Source organism: Annulohypoxylon maeteangense (assembly GCF_022496945.1).
Source record: "Annulohypoxylon maeteangense strain CBS 123835 unplaced genomic scaffold GGS22scaffold_24, whole genome shotgun sequence".
Classification (NCBI taxonomy): Eukaryota; Fungi; Ascomycota; class Sordariomycetes; order Xylariales; family Hypoxylaceae; genus Annulohypoxylon; species Annulohypoxylon maeteangense.
This window is the reverse complement of record NW_025953271.1, coordinates 385,098-404,398: the sequence shown is the minus strand read 5'-3', so window position 1 is coordinate 404,398 and position 19,301 is coordinate 385,098. Positions and strand designations below refer to the sequence as shown.

General features: G+C 48.0%; 8 protein-coding genes across 8 annotated transcripts; 4 read left to right on the top strand and 4 right to left on the bottom strand.

The window, feature by feature from the left end:
* Positions 1–1,111: 1,111 nt before the first annotated feature.
* Positions 1,112–1,923, top strand: GGS22DRAFT_197436 (uncharacterized protein; the record flags this gene model as incomplete). Its single annotated transcript, XM_047965975.1, has 1 exon — positions 1,112–1,923. The coding sequence occupies one exon, from the start codon at positions 1,112–1,114 to the stop codon at positions 1,838–1,840; it is 729 nt and encodes a 242-aa protein (XP_047814546.1). The 3' UTR covers positions 1,841–1,923.
* GGS22DRAFT_82291 (uncharacterized protein) lies at positions 1,924–4,677 on the top strand. Its single transcript, XM_047968195.1, has one exon. It carries the CDS (start codon positions 2,007–2,009, stop codon positions 4,335–4,337), a length of 2,331 nt encoding a protein of 776 aa, XP_047814545.1. The 5' UTR covers positions 1,924–2,006; the 3' UTR covers positions 4,338–4,677.
* On the bottom strand, positions 4,678–6,949 carry GGS22DRAFT_82294 (UEV-domain-containing protein). Its single transcript, XM_047968196.1, has 4 exons — positions 6,821–6,949; positions 6,666–6,753; positions 6,361–6,599; positions 4,678–6,289 (listed from the first exon to the last, which is right to left on the bottom strand). Exons 1-4 carry the CDS (start codon positions 6,869–6,871, stop codon positions 5,018–5,020), a joined length of 1,650 nt encoding a protein of 549 aa, XP_047814544.1. The 5' UTR covers positions 6,872–6,949; the 3' UTR covers positions 4,678–5,017.
* A 1,091-nt stretch (positions 6,950–8,040) lies between these two features.
* GGS22DRAFT_82283 (Indoleamine 2,3-dioxygenase) lies at positions 8,041–10,089 on the top strand. The gene has a single exon (XM_047968194.1). It carries the CDS (start codon positions 8,391–8,393, stop codon positions 9,873–9,875), a length of 1,485 nt encoding a protein of 494 aa, XP_047814543.1. The 5' UTR covers positions 8,041–8,390; the 3' UTR covers positions 9,876–10,089.
* Positions 10,090–10,821: 732 nt separating this feature from the next.
* On the bottom strand, positions 10,822–12,244 carry GGS22DRAFT_82259 (DUF706-domain-containing protein). The gene has a single exon (XM_047968193.1). It carries the CDS (start codon positions 12,043–12,045, stop codon positions 11,125–11,127), a length of 921 nt encoding a protein of 306 aa, XP_047814542.1. The 5' UTR covers positions 12,046–12,244; the 3' UTR covers positions 10,822–11,124.
* A 437-nt stretch (positions 12,245–12,681) lies between these two features.
* On the bottom strand, positions 12,682–15,229 carry GGS22DRAFT_82252 (uncharacterized protein). The gene is made up of 10 exons (XM_047968192.1): positions 15,062–15,229; positions 14,889–14,917; positions 14,734–14,817; positions 14,629–14,673; positions 14,113–14,570; positions 13,791–14,052; positions 13,305–13,733; positions 13,134–13,240; positions 12,978–13,077; positions 12,682–12,917 (listed from the first exon to the last, which is right to left on the bottom strand). Exons 1-10 carry the CDS (start codon positions 15,100–15,102, stop codon positions 12,772–12,774), a joined length of 1,701 nt encoding a protein of 566 aa, XP_047814541.1. The 5' UTR covers positions 15,103–15,229; the 3' UTR covers positions 12,682–12,771.
* A 484-nt stretch (positions 15,230–15,713) lies between these two features.
* GGS22DRAFT_174568 (sugar transporter) lies at positions 15,714–18,282 on the top strand. The gene is made up of 7 exons (XM_047963117.1): positions 15,714–16,231; positions 16,465–16,800; positions 16,858–17,064; positions 17,121–17,180; positions 17,236–17,651; positions 17,706–17,796; positions 17,853–18,282. The coding sequence occupies exons 1-7, from the start codon at positions 15,866–15,868 to the stop codon at positions 18,069–18,071; spliced, it is 1,695 nt and encodes a 564-aa protein (XP_047814540.1). The 5' UTR covers positions 15,714–15,865; the 3' UTR covers positions 18,072–18,282.
* Positions 18,283–18,605: 323 nt separating this feature from the next.
* Positions 18,606–18,942, bottom strand: GGS22DRAFT_193080 (uncharacterized protein; the record flags this gene model as incomplete). Its single annotated transcript, XM_047965343.1, has 2 exons — positions 18,606–18,770; positions 18,847–18,942. The coding sequence occupies 2 exons, from the start codon at positions 18,940–18,942 to the stop codon at positions 18,606–18,608; spliced, it is 261 nt and encodes an 86-aa protein (XP_047814539.1).
* Positions 18,943–19,301: the final 359 nt, after the last annotated feature.

The window sequence follows — 19,301 nt, the reverse complement described above, 5'->3', positions numbered from 1 at the left end:
GTAGGTACCTATGCATATACACGCGAACGTAAGGCTCACGTTCGATCTATAGATCTATACCTACCTACAGAGTGAACTAATAACCAAATTTTCGCGTATATAATTCGTATATAACCAATGCGAATAGCCAGCTCGACCCCTGACATTATGCGGGGAAAATGTAAAACGTGATCGCTGAGTAGGACTTTATCCGCGGCTAGTAGTCGCCTACTCCGACTGTGAGCCGGTAAGTTAATGGCGGTTGAATGTTCAGCGATGCTTACGAGCGGAACATTATTTCCTTCATCAGGTTTTCATATACTAGGTATCAAACGAACACGTATCAGCTTCTTCCGTGTATCTAAAGAAATGAGATACTAAGAACCATTATATGATTAGGCACGTAATAATGAATGTTTCATTTGCCATTGCGAGGATGAAGTTTACATAAGGCGCCCAGGATGCTACGATGTTAACATTTTCTCCTACCTACCTAGATATTAATAAAAAATGTTTCCAGTATGAATTAACTGGTTCTTTTCCCTGTCTATTCTTTTGTCAAATTGGCATAAACTGAAAGTGTGGAGGTTATATTGTAACATTTTTTTAATTCATTAAAACGCCTTAGAGGGTGTAGATATTGTCTCTGAATGCCGGAGATTGACCAAGTCTACCAGTAAACAAAACATTGGTGAATGAAGGAGTCTCTCCTGAAATTTACCGGTTTATGGGTCAGGTTAGCGAAGCCCATCGGAGTATCCGTTATCGCTTACCCCTTAATCATAATCGCGCTTGCTGTACTCAACCTAGATCGTAGCCTCCAATTCTTGCTCCATAACAACGTGTCAGCCAGTGTTTCATAGGGCTGTAGTTTCCTAACTTTAAGATCTTCAATATCTTCATCTATGGAAATACCAACCAAGTGCGCCACTTTAGCGGTGGTTAGAAGTTTCATCTAAGACGGCTCTCTTCCTAGTTGGATTTTTTTCGTTTTGCGAGGAGTCGTAATCTTAGACGTGCCAACCTTCCCGAGAGGCATCCTAAGCTCTGCTTGAATGGATATAATGTCCTAAGCTCTCGAGATCTTGGACTTCTTGGGAAGTTTTCGTATTTTGCATTATAGAACTTACCAATGGCGTCTGTTGGTCCGAGCCCAACAACTAGCTCTTCTTCTATCTCCGAAGATTCTCATGATTTGAGTCTTGAGCTTCAACCAGCGCCACTACGTCTCCCGCGACGCAGAACAGATGCAAATTTTGATGGATCCAATTCTGTTGATCACGAACATACGTCGACAACGGAGGACGATTTGACTGACACTGTTATCCACAAAGATATCATCCCACATCCACCTCAGGCGGCCATCACTAAGGCACCGTCGCAGTGCCGCCCTCCTGCCCCGAAACTGGGGTCGCTTGTGTCGAAGTTCGAGATCTTGGATGCGGTGAATAGCACTGAGAGTATTTCTGCATTTAAAATCAAGCCTAATGGGATACCCCGAGGCCAGGCAACGCTAGTTAAAACCGGGAGCTCGTCCAAGGAATCGAAAAATACCACTTTCATACAAAATCACAACCTTGCTAAAAATCCCGCTGATTTATCCCCAAGACAGATCGTGTCACCGCCTCCCATAGGAAACAGGTCGAAACTTCCGGTGAGCACTCTGTTCAAGTCAATGATAGGGGACCATAGCCCTGAGGCGGTTTCTCGATCCCAGAAGAAAGACAAGGAAATAGCATCGGCCGAGGGAGAAAAGAGACCACCGAAAAAACAAGATTCGCCAACTCGGGACTCCCAAGATGATTATAGCAATGATCTATCTCATGATACCAATTCTCAGGCAGGCAGACGTCCTGGATAGGATCCCAGGCTCATCTCAGACCGTAGAAGGTTATTTGAACACAAAAGCAGTAAGTACATCCATAGAATATCCATTATAAGAGTTAGAAGAAACTAAGCATGTAGCGTATTCTCCCTTCCCTAAACTTGCGGAGCCGACATTAGAAGAACCAGAGACCCAGAAATCGATGCCTAATTTGGCTGGCTCGTCCACGCAACATAGTCCAAGGGTGAAACCCTCCCAGCAAAACTCCCCGGCTAAGTCGGAGTTACAGGCCACCTCGTCAGCTAGCCCTGTCAAGTATCCACGACAAGTGAGAGGCGGCATTGACAAGAAAAGTGATCACCTGGTCGAGCAGTCCCCAGCCGAGAAACGTAAATTGTCATCCATCTCGAGGATTCCCGTGAGGAGGGAGCAACCGAGTGTAGCAGATCTCCGTAAATCCTTCGAAAAAGGATTGCAGTCACCTAAGGTTTCACCTCAGACACCTTCTAAACCAAAACAATCCACAGAGAAAATACCAGATTGCACACCTCGGAACGGCGATGAAATGCCCCTATCCTCGGGGTCAATTCAGCAAGACAGCACTCCTTCGATTCAAACAGCGAGGAATAATAAAGGAGCACATATTCAGCCATCTGGTACTACGGGACAGACCACGCATCTAAATTTCAAGAATCAATGTTCAGAACAGTCATTGCTTACGCAGAATAGTATTGATACCATAAAGCATACACCGAGAGTTTCGTTGCCAAAAAGCAGCCGATTCCGTCAAAGAGATACCCACAACTTGGACGGGACCACCTCATTCGAATATGACGCCATGGAGCCAGATGAAGCCTATGCAACCAATGCGTACCGTTTTCCAGAAACGGGCGGCGGAAAAATTTATCCCTTTACAGATTCAATCCATCCATTTCTGTCCACTAGCTCAATTGGAAATTTCCACGATGAAATAAGAGGCGACGGACCGCTTCTTCATGAGGAAACTGTGCCACGGGATAGCAATAGAGTCACGCAGAAGCCTGCATCCAAGTCGGGGGCTGTCCTAAGATGTACGGGGAAAGTATCGGATCTTCGAAGGTTATTTGAACGAACTCCAGCTCGATGCGCATCACCTAACCCTTTTAAGTCCTTCTGGCAAAGTCGATCCCGAAATAAGCCAAAAGTAGAAGTGGAGGGGGTCCCTGTTACGAGATACGATCCAGCTGGATCGGCAGCCACATCGACTACACATATTTCTCCGCCCAAGAGGATATCGCCCCCTAAGCTAACCACGGCAATCTCAACCAATGACTTCTCCTGTGATTTTGCAGCACCGGGGGCATTAGGTAACGCGATCTCGATGAAACACAAAGCACGCTTCGATATAGAACCGGAAGAATCGGACGAAAATATGTCGGCTGAGCAGGGCTCTCCTGTCAAAGGTCGCATCCAGCAGTTTGAACGTCTAGAGCGTGGCCCTCCAGCCCCTAGCTCGGCTTCATCTTTCCGGGCTGATTCATATGGTGCTAATATGAGTTCTTCCCTCAAGAGAAAAGAGAGCGACGCCAAGCAGGTAAAGACTCGAGGTAGTTGGCGGCCATTCAGACAACGGAGTGTCGAGTTATGGCGACGAATATCCAGTTCTTTTGTTCGATCAGCCGGTGAAGAACAAACAGGACCCAGTAACTATGATGCTGATCTCGGTAGCGGGTTAAGCTCGTTACGTCGCCGGTTGCGATATCGCCGCTCAGACATATTGAGTTACTATTTATACCGTTCATCTGAAGTAGTTCGTTCTCCGACTACCTCATCTAGTAGCAAATCAAGCGACAGTATCAACGATGACCTAGTTGCGGAGACCGAAAACCAAGCACCCCATCCGGCCCGTAAGCGATCACCATCACGCGATGTGTCGATAAGTAAGACATTCCCATTCCTAGCTCGGATGTCTGATAGCTTAGGTTGTACGGATGAATTTGACGACTTCGGATTCGATGGTTCCCTATTATCCAAGGCAACGCGATATAGGACCAAGTCGCCGGCGGGGGATGTTCTTCAGTCTTCGTCCTCAATTACTCCTCGTGGTGATCCAAATACTCTATCCAGAGTAGTATCGCAACAAACGGTGGCAGAACGCAAGCGACGCCGCCAAGAGGAAAAGCAGCTTCGCCGAGAACAGAGAGACCAGAAAAGGGAAGAGAAAGCAAAGTTCAAAGGCAAAGGAAAGGTGACGGGAAACAAACGCAGCGATAACGACGGAAAAGAAGTGGTGACTACGCAAGATAAAGGGAAGCAGAAAGAAGTCGAAGGGAAAAAAAAGGAAAGCAGTTGGAGCAAGAAGACAGCTTCGGGGTTCGTCGTGCGCCAAATCAACGATGTTAAGCTCCGACATCCGAAGCCGAGACGGCCAGGTCAGGTCAAGAAGCTTGTCAATATGTATAAGGAAAAGGCGAGCAGCGGAATCAAGCTAGGCAAGGGAGTGGGTGCAAGCTCCGGATCTGGCATCGGCGCTGCTGGGCCGTCTAATCACTGACGCGGTGACATAACGCTGGTTTCTACTTTTAATACAGCGTTGGAGTGCCGTTTGGGGAAGGGCGTACGAACAAGGTCGGCTACTAGGCTCATAATAATTCCAAGGTCTATCGTAAAACCGAGGAGTCAAAAAGGTGACGGTTACGGGAGCCGCGGGCCGTGAACGTGGTTATTGTGAGGTACTTATCGAGTATTGGATACCCTGGTGGTAAAGTAGTACTGGTCAATCGGCCATTTGGCCACAGGGGAAATACGAACCGGCACAAGGGAGACGCTATACCTAAGGCGCTGGATATGAGTTAACCAGCAGTTGGCGCGAGAGAAGAAGTTATCAGATTGTAATTCAAGATATCAGAAACGAGTCCTCTCATTTATTTCTTGGTATACCTGAACAGCTAGTCAGCTGTCTAATTGACTGCGTAATCTCTTGGTCGGTTATCGTTGTCATCGTCGTCGTCGTAGTTTATCATAGGGTTCGTTTATGATGAACCCATCCGAGACCTCGGTACATCTCACTAGTTTGTTTACTTCCGCGTGATCCTGTTATGGCGACCCATTCCCTGTAACTACCATTGTTACTGAGCAAGATCAACGCAAAAGGAGGTTACCAACTTAACCCTAAGACCTAAATAATAGCTTATCCACATTTCCCATCTCCAAGGTACCTACCTAGGAAGCTATTTACCCAGCAAGCCCCATACCCCTCCCTATCTTCCTCGCAAGTGCCTTCTTCAAGAACCACTCACGGGCTAGGCTGCGGGTGGTCTTGGCGAATACGGCAGGGCTAATCCTGCCGCGCTCGACTGCTCTCCCCAGCACGAAGATAGCGTCGCCTAGCGCTCGCTCCTCGGCAACAACGTCGTATAACTGATTCGCGGCGACAGTGGGGGCGACTAATAAATCGTCGATGGGAGGGGGCTCGCGAGTTTGCGCGCTAGATATCACGCGATCCGCTTCCTGCAGGGAGTTCTGGAGGATGGACGTGTTGGAGGCAAGCATGGAGGTGAGAGGAGTTAGAGAGGCGGAGTCGGATTGCAGGTTTTGAAGCGCAGCCAGCATGGCGTTACGTTGCGCGGCTAGACCCAAGAGAGAAGATTCGTTGTGCGAGCGGGCGCGCTGACGTAGGCTGTGGAGAGTCGAGGCGAGTTGTCGTAGCAGAGCGTCTTTCTCGGGGTTGGGAGGGATGGGGGGAGGGGAAAGGTTGGTTGCCGAAGAGGAAGGAAGGGCAAGGGAGAAAGGCTCGTCCATTAGGTCAGGGGGTGGGAGTGGCTTGGGCTTTGGTTGCGCCGGGGGCTGTTGTTGTACGGGATGTTGCCAGTTCGGTGGTGGACCGCCGTATGATGACGACCCAGGAGGGGCAGCTGGGTTGTAGGGGATGGGAGTGACAGGGGATATTATAGATACGCGGCGGGAATCTTGCGGTGCGAGCCCAGTCGAAGGGTCGACATGCAGATACGCATGTTGTTGCTGTTGCTGAGGTTGAGGCTGATATTGTAGGTTCGGGGGTGGTTGTTGATACGATTGGGTTGGCTGAGGCGGGGCTTGTTGGGGTGGTAGTGGAGGGGCGGCGTCGTATCTGGACATTCGATTCAACTGCGGTGTTGGGCTTGCCCCTGCTGGAGTACTGTACTGACTAGATTGTCGCCGGAACTCATCTGGCAGAGGTGGTCGTGGAGGCCCGTCCATGACGGTAGATGGCCCAGATATTACCTGAGGTAGGTCACTATCTTTAGGAGGAGGCGGGGGCGGTCTCGAATCGTTTATGTGTGAGGAGGAGATCTGCTGGAGGGGTTGTCTCGATATGTCCGGAGGCAAAGGCGGAACTGGTGGGGGTGTTGGAGTCGGAGCAGATTGATGTATAGGTGCAATATGGGCTTGCTGCCGAGAGACCACTGGAGGCTCCTTTGCAAATATGTCCCTGAGTATTGCAATGAAGTCTAGTAGAGAAGATTTCTTGATAGCTTAATCAGTATACACAGCCAGATACATGCCAGGATGTCGACCGATATAAATCGTGCACTCACATCCCAAAATTCTGCCCAGCCCACCAAGTAGGGATGATATATACGTCCCTGAGGGTCGACATGTTGACCAGGCCGTACCATCATGTTCTCGGCAGGCGTAACATATCCAAGAGGTGCCTCTCGTGGGTAGGCGTGTGGTATCCATAACGAGATAGGAAATCGGTATGTGGTCCCACGGAATATGACGGGGATGGTACCGGAGAGGTGTAAGAGGAGGGCAGACACGCCATTGTCGAAAGCTGGTGCTTGTTAGAAAGTAGACAGGACAATTGATATTCATAAATGCCAAATAGATATATGCATACTATGGACATCTGTCCTCGGGGACAGCGAAGGGTATTGAGACAGTGCCTGGGCTACATCGTTATACGTTCGATTGACATCTTGGTATTCCTATGCGATTGAAGCTGTTAGATTCAAGTCCGATCAATACCCCGATGAAATATTGACATAATCTTACACTTGTCAGAACGCTATATAACCAATTTAGCACATGCTGCTGGACGACCATGTTGAGGTTCGTAAACAGCAGGTTATCGTTGAGGCCGTAACGTCATGATAATAAGTTGGTGTTGAGGTTAGATAATCGGAGTAACAAGGTAACAAAACGGGAACTACACATGTGGTACGAGGTACGAAACCTTGTGCCTTATGATTCGATTCATGGATGCGTTTGGTGTCCGCCAAGGCTGTGAGATTTCTAGCCAATCAATATCGATTATCCCCTCATTTTTAGCTTAACATGCAAGTGTACAAAGTACCGGTTTGTACTTCGTACCTACCTATGTACCTAGGTAAGTATCCATGGATGATATACATAGGTACCTGATAATAAGCCGATAAAATCCCGGGTTTGCCGCAGACGTCATTAGGTAATGATTTAATAGAGCACGAATGCTAAAGATTGTCTCCAGTTCTTTTACAATCCCACTCCCTGTTACTTTTTTACATCTTCAAAGCACGCAAGCTAGAGCAAGAGTGCAAGACATGCACCTTCAAGGATTTCCTGCAAAAGAACCCTTGCGGCATTATGAATCAGCCGATCAGAACGTTTAGACATATATTTTTGTGCGACAATACCCGATAAATGGCACATCGCCGGCATCGGTTCCTTTGTGAACGAAAACTGAGCGTGGACTCTCTATTCAACTTCCTAACGCACCAACCTACGTACCTGCCTACACACCATCATTATCAGCATCGTGTTATTATAATGAGAAAAAAATGCAGCCACTAGTGTCTAGTCTCTCCCGTTTAGATCTAGATCTGCCCAATCACTCGGACATGGGCTAGACGGAAGGTTTAATGGCGCCATGTTACCCGCAGGTAAAGTATGGCATGTGGGCAATGTGGACATGTGCCTTTTCTACCGTACCTTTTCTACCCTTTTATTCAATGTTGACCATGTTATGTCCCCATATTACAAGACGGACTCTTTCGCAATTTATAATCCGTCTTAGTCTATTACTGAGAGCTATTTAACCTAGTTGTATTATCTATTTCCCTCTTTTATCAAACCTGGTTGATGAGTACATGATTCATTACTAATGAATTCTAACATCCATTAGCACGGCAATTCCGAAACCTGCCTGAGGAAGAAAACTTACAAGTTTGCTCCTAAGTATTAAACTCTGCTCCCTTCTCTTTATTTTGGTCTTCTGTCGTACCCATTCTTCTTAAGTCAATTAATCCTAAATACCTCCAAAGCCTCTCTCGTCATCGTCATCGTTATCTTCATCCTCAACCCCTAACCCTTTTCCCTCAACCCAAATCGCATGCCCGCAACTTACCGGTAGTCTCGCACGGCTGAGGAGTATTACGGGATAATATCTGTATACTCCTTGCGTCAGGAATTAGACTTAATATCTAGTTTATTTGCTTGAGAGGAGTCGATTGCCAAGTTAAATCCTCCATTGGTCGCGCAGTAGGTTACGTGCTTCACTGCCTGCCGACACACAACACCGTCAACCGGATATCACGATCCCCACCGTATATCTTGCGCTACTTCAAGATACAACATCTCCGCCGTGATGAGACCCCCTATTCCAGTCTTATCCGATTATGGAATCTCGCCAAAGCATGGCTTCTTACCCGACGTCTTGCCTTTGACGAGGCTCCCCGACCCCTATTACAACAAGTGGGAGTCAATTGGCGCTAATTTCCAGAATTTGATCCTCAGCAAACGTCTTCGGGGAGTCGTTGACCGTCTTCCCGTCCTCTCCACCATCGGTCTGGAACATGACGCAGAATGGAGGAGAGCCTACATGCTCCTCACCTTTTTCGCTCATGGCTACATCTGGGGAGGTGAAACTCCTTGTGATCGAGTGCCGCCGAGCATCTCCGTTCCGCTGCTGGATATTTGCGAGCACCTTGAAATTCCGCCCGTGTCTACTTACGCCGCTTCGGTGTTGTGGAACTTCAAGCCCCTATTTATCGACGAAGAGATTGACGATCTTGACAATATCGCTACCTTACTCACCTTCACAGGATCGCTCGATGAGTCATGGTTCTATCTCGTCTCCGTGGCTATCGAAGCTCGTGGCGGTCCCATCATTCCTTTGATGCTGGCAGCAGTTGCCGCCGCTCGACAAGGTGATAGCGCAACCGTGACACGTTGTCTACGTGCCTTCGCCGAGCGCCTCGATGATCTTGGCGAGTTATTGCGTCGCATGCATGAGAGCTGCGACCCTGGCTTTTTCTATCGCCGTATTCGTACTTTCCTTGCTGGTAGTAAAAACATGGCCGAGGCAGGCTTGCCGCACGGCGTCATGTACGATGACGGTTCGGGGAAATCCGAATACGTCCAGTACAGTGGACCTAGCAATGCCCAGAGTAGCCTTATCCAATTCTTTGACATTATCCTCGGCATCGAGCATCGGCCTACTGGTGAGAAGCCTGACCCGTCATCTGAATCGGAGCGTGAGGGGAGAAGCTTTGTGCCTCAGCACAATTTTATCCGGGATATGCGCCGTTACATGCCGGGGTCTCATGCCCGTTTCTTGAATGATGTCGGGGCTGTTGCTAATATTCGAGAGTTCGTCGAAAGTCGTGCTGCTTCCGACCGCTCGTTGAGCATTGCGTATGACGCGTGTCTTGCCATGCTTCGCGCATTCCGTGACATCCATATTGCCATCGTCACGCGTTATATTATCCTACCTTCTAGAGAGAACAGGGCACGCAGTCGCTCCCGTAGTCCCGAAGTCGTCAGAACTCGGCAGAACCTTCCAACCAACTTGGCAACCGCCTCCCGGAACGAGAAGCATAAGAGGGTAAAGGGCACCGGTGGGACAGCCCTGATTCCGTTCCTCAAGCAAGCTCGCGACGAGACTGGCGAACCATCGGTCGAGGTATGGGCCAAGAAGTTTATGAGCCGACAGACCAAAGTCTCTGGTCAAAATGATTTCTTCCTCGGAAAAGAAGAGAAGGCCGAGATTTTGGATGAACCGCTTGTGGAGCATGGCCTTGCAGGAACGTGGACTATGAATGAAGAGTACGGTGGTATTTGCAACTATTGAGTTCAAGTATCGCCGATACATTTGACTCTTGGGATATAACTAGCTTCAGTCGTTCTTACATCGAGATTATAAATTAGATTGCGTCGTTTTATTTTATGTATTGTGTTCTTATGTTCTTATGATAGCTACGTCGCTATTCTTCCCTATTTCCCCTGTCTATCTACCTACACATCGTCTAACGTTCCTAAGAATCTCTTCTACATCGCAATACCACATAGAAACTCTTGCATTACCACGGATGAGTATACTTAGGCCATAATACTTCGAATCTGAGCTTACCAATCCCTTTGTCTTACTCGTGCGCATGTCTTGAAATCCACTTAAGGAGCATTGGAAACCCTTAGCTACCTAGGTAACTATTTATAGATACCTATCAACTTATTACAAAAAAACTTTCCTATCAAGACATGAGCTTCTTTTAGATAACTTTGCCACTTACTTGAATGGTGGATCCCCTCCCCCATACCATAAACACCGAGTTCCCACCGCCGAACTGACACCATATTTCCCATCAATTTTTTCTACTTCGTAAAGTTTCTTCTCCCGAATTTCAATTCAAATGCCCGGGTTAATTACAATAATAGCATATGCAAGGGCAGCTCTCATATTAGCTGCGTTATTGCTGCTCATAACGCGAGAAGTACGGGTAGTCTGGAAGCCTCTGACCTTGTCGCCATTCCTAGATATGCGAACATACCACAACAGTCATTAAATCCGAGGATGCGGCGGCTCACAACTACTTCGGGTCAGCCATACCTACGACGTAACATAAATTAGAATATCGCGTGTAGCACGATACAATTAACTACGTCCATCGGGCAGGTAGGAGTAGTTCAATTAGGGAACTAATGGGCATCTACCTAACTGCTACGTTTGTGTGATCACTCGAGACTGTAGCCTCTTATATTTCATAGGATATCACAATATACACGAGAACATTAATACGTAAAGAGTGTAGTGGTATTTTTTTGGTCTGTGAGATATAATTTTACGGATTTTTGAATCTACAGTTCAATCTCTGTTCCAACTGGGATAGTAAGCCAGTTAATCCCGGATCCCAGATATGGATCACCCTGCCTCAGCTAGGACGGAGAGTCGTCATGGGGAATGATATATTCCGCTCGCCATACCATCATCACCCTGTCCCAAAATATCAAAATTTCATGAAAAAAAAACGCTAGCCCGACTTAACATAAAGAAAAAAATACATCCAGTCATTCACGCCGAATATATCCTGATAGGTAAAATTTTACCACTTGACAACCCTCTGAGGGAAGAACTCGTCGATCAACTCTAGGTAGTACGGCTTCAACTCCTCGGCATCTGGGATGCCGTCGCTCTTGCTGTATAGGTCATACGGGTTGAACGCGCGCACTGCCTTGAGCATATCCTCATCGTGCTCGTCCATCAGCTCACGGTATGCGTTCTCCTTGTGCCAGGGGTAGAATGAGTGGTAGCGGATCATGGCGAGCGACTCGGGAGGTAAGGTTGACTGGTCCTTGACGACATGGTACAGGTACTCGTCGTGACCCCACGACAGCATCACGTTATCCATCCCGCATCCGGGGGAGTAGATGCCAAACTTGGTGTTGTAAATGGGGTCCTTGGAGTCGGGGTTGTTCTTGAAGGTATCCGGATAGATGATGCGCTTGTCGAAGGCGCAGCCCACAGGGAAGGTGTCGCCGACGACGTCCCATTGGCCCTGGGAGCCGTAGAAGTAGAGAAGCTTGCCGAGATCGTGGATCAAGCCTGTAAGCTGCATCCAGCGGGGCTTGCCGTCGCGGCGGATGGCCTCGGCGGACTGGAGCAGGTGCTGGATCTGCGAGAGGCTGGTATCCGGGTCGGACTCGTCAATCAGCGTGTTGAGCTTCTCGATAGCCTCCCAGACGGTCATCTCCTCCCGCTTCCGCGTCTTGAAGTCGTTGCGCGCCTTGAGGTTATACGCTACAGTCTGCTTCTCATGCTGCTCTCGGTAGAAGTTCTTTACCCGGTCGCATGCTTCTTCGTACTGTCTGAACTGTGTCTTGTCCTTTTCCTCGTCGAATTTCGACTTGGCGTCGTACTGTGATTTCCCTTTCAACACATTGACTGCGTCGATGTGGTCGGAAGTCTCCTCGAGCTCAAGTCCGTTTCGGCTTGTGGTGTCATCAACTAAGATTCCCGGTGCCATTGTGATGCCTACTGGTTATGGGAGAAATAAATAAAGGGGTTCTTGTTTTGAAGGATATATTTGAAGAGGATAGATTTCTTGAGTCTGATTAACAAAAAATTGATCTCGGAACGTCGTCATCTTCTCTATGATATATACTCGAGGCATCGTGTAATTCGTATACTGGAGCTTGAGTCTCCACGATGAGTTAATGTAAGTCCGAAGTCGAACAAGGTGAAAATCGCCGAGTCGGGCTGTGTCTAGCCAACTAGCGTATACGCCAATCCCCCGCAAGAGCGCCAGGTACGCCGTCCCTGCATCTATGCGGAGTAGAATCAACAAAATATGCGGAACGTGCGGGATTGACTGCCATTTCTTGTCAAAAGAGGCAATACCGTCCGATCCTCGATGTGAAACATATCATATCTCATTGGATTGTTGTTTGGCGTCCAGAGGCGTCCAGAGGCGTCCACATGTAAGAACCCGATATATTTTTGGGCGTCGAAACGTCATCCTGAAATCATTCGGTATTGCAGTTCGGAATATACCAGGTTTTCCCCCACATTGAATAAAAGTAGCATTTAGACCCGGTCGAGCACTGCTAGTTAGGTAGTCTGAAGCGATATTTGCGGTTACCTGCTTGTTTGCCCCGGATCTGATCCTCCCACTCATTGGCGTTCGGACAGCTTGGACCCCTTGGATCCGACATTGTGATCTGATAAATCACCAATCAGATTTTACGTATATCTACTCATCTCCCTCTGGTATCCAACCCCATGCTTTCATTAGCTGCTGCTGTATTGCTGCAGTTGGACGAGCGTGATCCCCCTCGGTCATTTTTAGTAAGTCGATTAAAGCCTCCTGGTCCGGTCGTTCGCCAAATTGGTCACCAACTATGTTAGGGTTAGCTTAAAGTATTCGGTGCATTATTCTTCGCTTAGGACGCTTCTCACACATAGCTATGCCCATACAAGCTGTGAACATGCCCGGCGGTGTCCACTTATTACAGACTCCGATACCACAAAGCTCTCTCATAAGGTTCTCTATACGATGCTATACTTTGGTGAGGATTAGATATTCGATGACATCCGGTGGTAATGCGCACTCACGGTCATTCGCTTCACTGCCGCCCGTCGATTTGTACCCACTTTGGGGATCGATGGGTCGAATTGCGTCAAGAATAGTTGGGCGAGAATATGATGCTGGATTCCGATGACTAGGTAGGTGTGATCAGACTTAGAAACTGCAATGGTAATCCCAGAAAAGGTCGCGCTATTTACCATGACAACTTGAACCGTGCCACACTTCGGGAAAAGCCATAGAAGCCGCACGCTCCCGGTAGAAAAACGGGTTGAAGGAAGGGGGTCGAGTGGCAGACCACTTTTGGCATGCCTCATCTAGCGCGTTCCATTCACCAACCGTAAAGGAATTTTCGCCGAAGCAGAAGTTGAGGACGTCCGCAATGAGAACGATCGCACGATTTGACCACGTGTAATCGTCAGCTGGCTCGAACGATCGGTCCACCATGAAGTGATTTAAAGAAAGTTTGACAGGCTGTTGCGTTATTACAGCGATATAAATCTCTTGCCGTAGCCCTACCCAGAATGATGCCGCGCTTAAACTGCCTGGCACCATATAATGATCTCCAACATTGACGAAGGCATGGATACCGAGTAGATGGCTATATGTATCCTGTCCTGTTGTTGGAACTAGGATAAAAATCAGCAAAGGGCTCTTAGGCTGTCTTCTGAATTATATTTGCTCACCATCCATCTCCTCGAGCATACGCAGGATGATCGTCGCCGCAAATAAATTCTCATCCGACACCGTCGAGGCATGATTCAACATGGGAATAAGATATCTTAAGCACTCGTCATGGTACCTATTTGAGGCAAGAGGGTCGAAATCCGTCGTATGGCTTAGATGTCTCGCAGCTATGGCGAATATCGCGTTCAGAAGCGTGTGAGACTCTGCAGCACGTTCCGGGACAACAAGTTCGAAATGCCGGTGTGGGTCGCACAAGTCCAGCTATTCCAGTCAGATCTTTGTCTTTCGAGGTTCGTCATCACGCATCTCATTTTTGCTTACACAAATAGCCAGCTTCTGGATGTAGTGCCGGAAAAGTAGTGCCTCTGTCCGGTCCTTGAGTGGCAATGCCGACGACGTTCGGAGGGTTGACGTTATGATGTTCCTGAGAGGCGGTATCCGGACGTCATGCCCTGCTAATAGCGTCTGTACATTGTATGGTCCGGTGGCCGCAGATCTTGCTCCTACACTTTCTTTATAAGGGTAATGCTCGGTTGGAGATGTGTTTTCATTTAAAAAGAAGTCATGAACCCTTAGGTGCTTTCCTGTCTCCGTGTACTCTCTCAGACTGGTTATCGCTGGAAGCGTCGTCGTTGATGCCGTCGTCAATGTCGTCGTAGTGGAAGAGGTTGACTCCATACCTCTTATATCAGTGTTATCTAAGCGAAACTCATATTGGGATGTGTTTTCCTCTATAGGACTTCCTGTAGTCAGACTCTGAGTCTCGTCGACATAAATTACTAATACACTTAGTCAACATGAGCTTCTCCAAATATACCTTTCCATGGCTGTATTTACACTGTCTTGGCGGCCTAGGCCATCTTTGATCTATACTAAAGGTATCTGCAATGTAATATTAGAACACGGTTCAAAATAATAAGATATGTTGATGATCTCACTAACCTTTGCTAGGTTTGAATTTGAAGCCTAGTTTGCACTCGCGACCCGCGCGAACACAGCGGCCGCATCTAGGAACCTCACGATCGCCTACTCGCTCAGCTCAGCGAATTAACGAATTGTTCATACCAAGAAATAGCAAGTTATTCGAAGCGACTTACATTTCAAATGATGTTCACGGCATGTAACGCTATTTTCCACGAAATCGACGTCAGCGACAGATCTACCCGATTATTCTAAGATCCGAATCCAAATATTGGGATGAGTGTTCAATCCCCTCGACATGCAGCGACTATGCTTCTTGGTATGAGGGGAAGCGGAAGAAAGACTGTACCAAGGTGTAGCGAGCAACTCGGGCTGCTCTGGTGAGGGCATTCGCAACGTCGTCGGCTCTTGCGAGTAGCTAAGCTTGTAATACTTCGCTAGATATGACCGTATAGATCAGAAGAACCCCAATCTTGAGATTGTCGTCTATTAAATATGGTTAAAACCGCCGACTTGGAGAAAGCTGGAGAGACGAGGGGGAAGATCTAAAATAGCGTAAACGGGTTCACGGGACACCAAATCCCAGGTCGATTGGCCATATGGGCGCGTCTTCATTGGACGGTACTCCGAATGATGAGCTTGGACTATGCCCCACGGGGTCGGCTTCGTCTCTCCGCAGTAGTAGGCAGTAGTAAGGGTAAGAGCTGACCATTATGCCAAAGCAGTGTGGTCGAATGGATACTCCTTAGCTGTGAAAAGAGCGAAAAGAGTGCAAAGTTCAAGGATGTCCAGGATCTTAGATGAGTATTCCAGGATCTAAGACTTCTGAGTGGCTCTTCCCCGCAACTCTCTCTCCACAGATGGAGACGGGAAGTGACGTTTGGAGACTCTCTGAAAGGACAAATCCAACGAAGCTAAACCGTTTACGGAGTATAGCTAGCGTGCCTCGGTCTAACTAGCGGCTTAGTTCTCCGAATAGATTGGCTAGAACACTAGAATATTCCTGTTGATTTTCGAAGATAAAAGACCTGATAAGTCTTCCTCGTCGACATCGATACAATTCATGTCGTCCTGACTCCTCAGAAGTTAGAGCATAACTTTGGCTCATTTTCGAATCCGTTATACCGACAACCGATAGGTTACAGCCACAGACATGGCTTCAGAAACGGAGAAAAAAATCAGCGACGACGCCATCTCAACCGGATCGGCTCCGGCGGTGTCTCTGAGAGAGGCCCAGACCATGGCCGACGTGATCCGGAATGCGAGGCTCGCGACCGAGAAGGAACACAAGATGACTTTGTTGCAAGGCATCAAGCTGTATCCTAAGGCTATCGCATGGAGTGTCCTGATCTCTACCTGTATCATCATGGAAGGGTTCGACATCTCCTTGGTCAACAATTTCTACGCTTTCCCGCAATTCAACCAGAAGTACGGCGTCGCAACGACCAAGCCCGACGGCACGGTCACTTATCAAATCCCGGCAGCGTGGCAGGCTGGGCTGAGTAATGGTGCGGTAGTGGTGAGTTAAATCGCATGCGCTTATGTTTGTACTTGAAGTTAAAACTGCCCATCTTTCTTTCTTCTACCTGTCATCCGAGAACACTGTTCGTCTACTTATTATAGTGCTGGGCTGTCCTTTCCCTGCCCGTCTCTGTAATCTAACCACTGTGGTTGCGGCGACATCACATCCCCTTAACCCCCTTTATGTATGCATAGGTACCTAGCCAATTGTCCTAACCTTATGTCTTGCAGGGCGAAATCATCGGCTTGCTACTTAACGGTTGGGTCTCCGAGCGGTTCGGTTATCGATACACGGTAATTGGTTGTCTCGTGCTCATCGCGGGCTTCACCACTATCTTCTTCACGGCCCAGACCGTCGTACACCTGCAGGTCGCCGAGATCTTGTGCGGTATTCCCTGGGGTGTCTTCCAGACCCTAACTATCACCTATGCTTCCGAAGTCTGCCCTGTGGCTCTGCGTGGCTATCTGACGACTTATATCAACTTCTGCTGGGGCGTAGGCCAGATGATCGGGATCGGTGTCATCATGGGCAACCTATGGCGCACAGACGAATGGGCATACCGCATAGTAGGCCCTCCACGCGATTTCTTTTCTTTTGGAATAGCCGCTAATGGAATTCGATAGCCGTACGCGCTCCAGTGGATGTGGCCACTGCCCCTTATCATTGGCATCAGCTTTGCACCGGAGTCTCCTTGGTGGCTTGTGAGGAGAGGGAAACTCGACGATGCCAAGCGCTCCCTTCTCCGCCTAACTAGCATGGACCGAGAAACCGACTTCGATGCGGACGAGACGGTTGCGATGATGGTGCATACTACAGCTTTGGAGCAGAAGGTTACGTGATCCGACAACGGCCCCAGACCTACGCGTTTGCTAACTAAACCGCTTAGATCACAAAAGGAGCTAGCTATCTCGACTGCTTTAAGGGGGTTGACAGGCGCCGCACGGAAGTATGTCTATAACTCACCTTGTGTATCCCTTTCCCCCTGATGCTAATTGAGATAGATTGTGTGTATGTGTTGGGCAATCCAGAACCTAAGTGGCAATACATTTTCCAATTATTCTACCTACTTCCTAGAGCAGGCCGGCTTAGCCAGCGACAAGGCCTATGCGTTTGCCCTAGGCCAGTACGCCATCAACTGTGCAGGTGTCTTTGGTGCCTGGATACTCATCACCATCGGGATTGGACGAAGAACATTATATCTCTATGGTCTTGCTTCTCTCTTTGCCATGCTTATGATACTCGGCTTCCTCGGCTTGGCTCCTGATAGGAATGCTGCTTCGCTCGCGACAGGCAGCATCATGTTGGCGTGGGCTCTGTGCTACCAGCTGACCGTCGGAACTGTCTGCTATTCTCTAGTTGCGGAAATATCGACGAGACGTTTACAGATCAAGACCGTAGTGCTCGGACGTATCCTCTAGTAAGATTCCTTTGATATTAGCAGATGTCGGCCACACGAAGCTTACAGTCATAGCAATATTGTCGGCATCGTTTGCGGCGTCTTAACGCCGTACATGCTGAATCCTTCAGCTTGGGATTGGGGTAATTATGCTGGATTTTTCTGGGTAAGTGTGTCTCTGGCCGTATCAATTATTCGCGCACTAACGATACATCTTCATAGGCGGGTTCCTGTTTCCTCTGCTTCATCTATACTTACTTCCGCATACCCGAACCGGCCGGCCGCACGTTTGCGGAATTAGACCTCTTATTCGAGCAGAAAATAAGTGCGAGGAAGTTCGCATCGACTAACGTCGACGTATTCGCCGAGCATGTCGCGGATGATGTAATGAGCAAGTACAAAGACCAGATTGACATGGCAAACATAGATACCAAAGTATAAGACGCGATGAACGATTTATGATATGACGGGGTAACGGGGGCGTGTTTGTGTGAGGCTAAGGGGAAGATACGCCTTAGGTATGTAGGCGGTATTGGAATTTATGATATAATTTTGGCAAGTACCAGCCTTGTAGTCTCAAACCGTAGTGTATTTAAACGGCTTTTTAATAAATAAATAAATAAATAAAATAAAATAAATACGTGACTTAATCAGATATTCGAGACAATGACAATGAGCTCTCAGTTGATATAGAACATGAATTGCTGAGAGGGCTGTTTAATTTCCACGCAATAATAGTACAAACCCAATCATGGATGTCTCTTGACTGACTTACTAGATACATAGTGATTAAGTCGTCACGCACCTTGAATGGACCCTGCTGCCTTCGACAAGATACGGAGTTCCGGAGATATTGAGAGCTTACCTACCTAGGTAGGTACTAGGTAGGCTTAGATGACGGATGTGGCGATTAAGACTCTACTATACTGTCGTACAGAGCTCATAGACGAAATGAGCCAACCGCCACGCTTAGTGCTACCGGTCTGGCAATTTCTTGGCTTCAAGTTCCACCGTAGTGTCTCGGACAGTTTGTCCCTTCTTGTATTCCTCCTCCAAAACTTTCTGCATTTCAAAATCGAGTTGACGTTCCTTCTTTATACGCTGCTGCTCCATATCTCTCACGACACCTTGATGCATGGCCTATACATATACTTGATAAGCACAGAGCTGTATAACTAGTCGTTAAGTAATTCTTGAGAGTAGCGGGTAGCCATACCTGTTTTTCCATCTTCTGCTGAAAGTGCACCATGATAACGGTACCTACGGCAAAAAGGGAGGTACCCGCTAATGTGAGCTTCGAGGCGCGAGACATCTTGAGATAATTTATCTGAGCTGCGTAGATAAATTGTCGAGTCAGCTCGAAATATTTCTCCTATGAAGCCTCTATAAGACCATTGCACATCTTCTTCCCTTTTATCGCATTGACCCTTCTGAGATCTAGGTAGGTTAGGTTATTGAGAAGGAATGAAAATGGAAGCTTGAATGTTTCCAAATGACGTTAGTCGGATAAGATTCACTTTCACTACCATTATCGATAACGATCAATTGAGTTCAAAGGTTGCGCACGGACGGCATTGTTGTTTTTCCCTCGCCCGATGGCCTCTAGCTGTAGGTGGAGCTTTAGGCTGCTGGTACTAACCTTGTAGGCTGTAAGCTCGCAGCCCCTGCCTG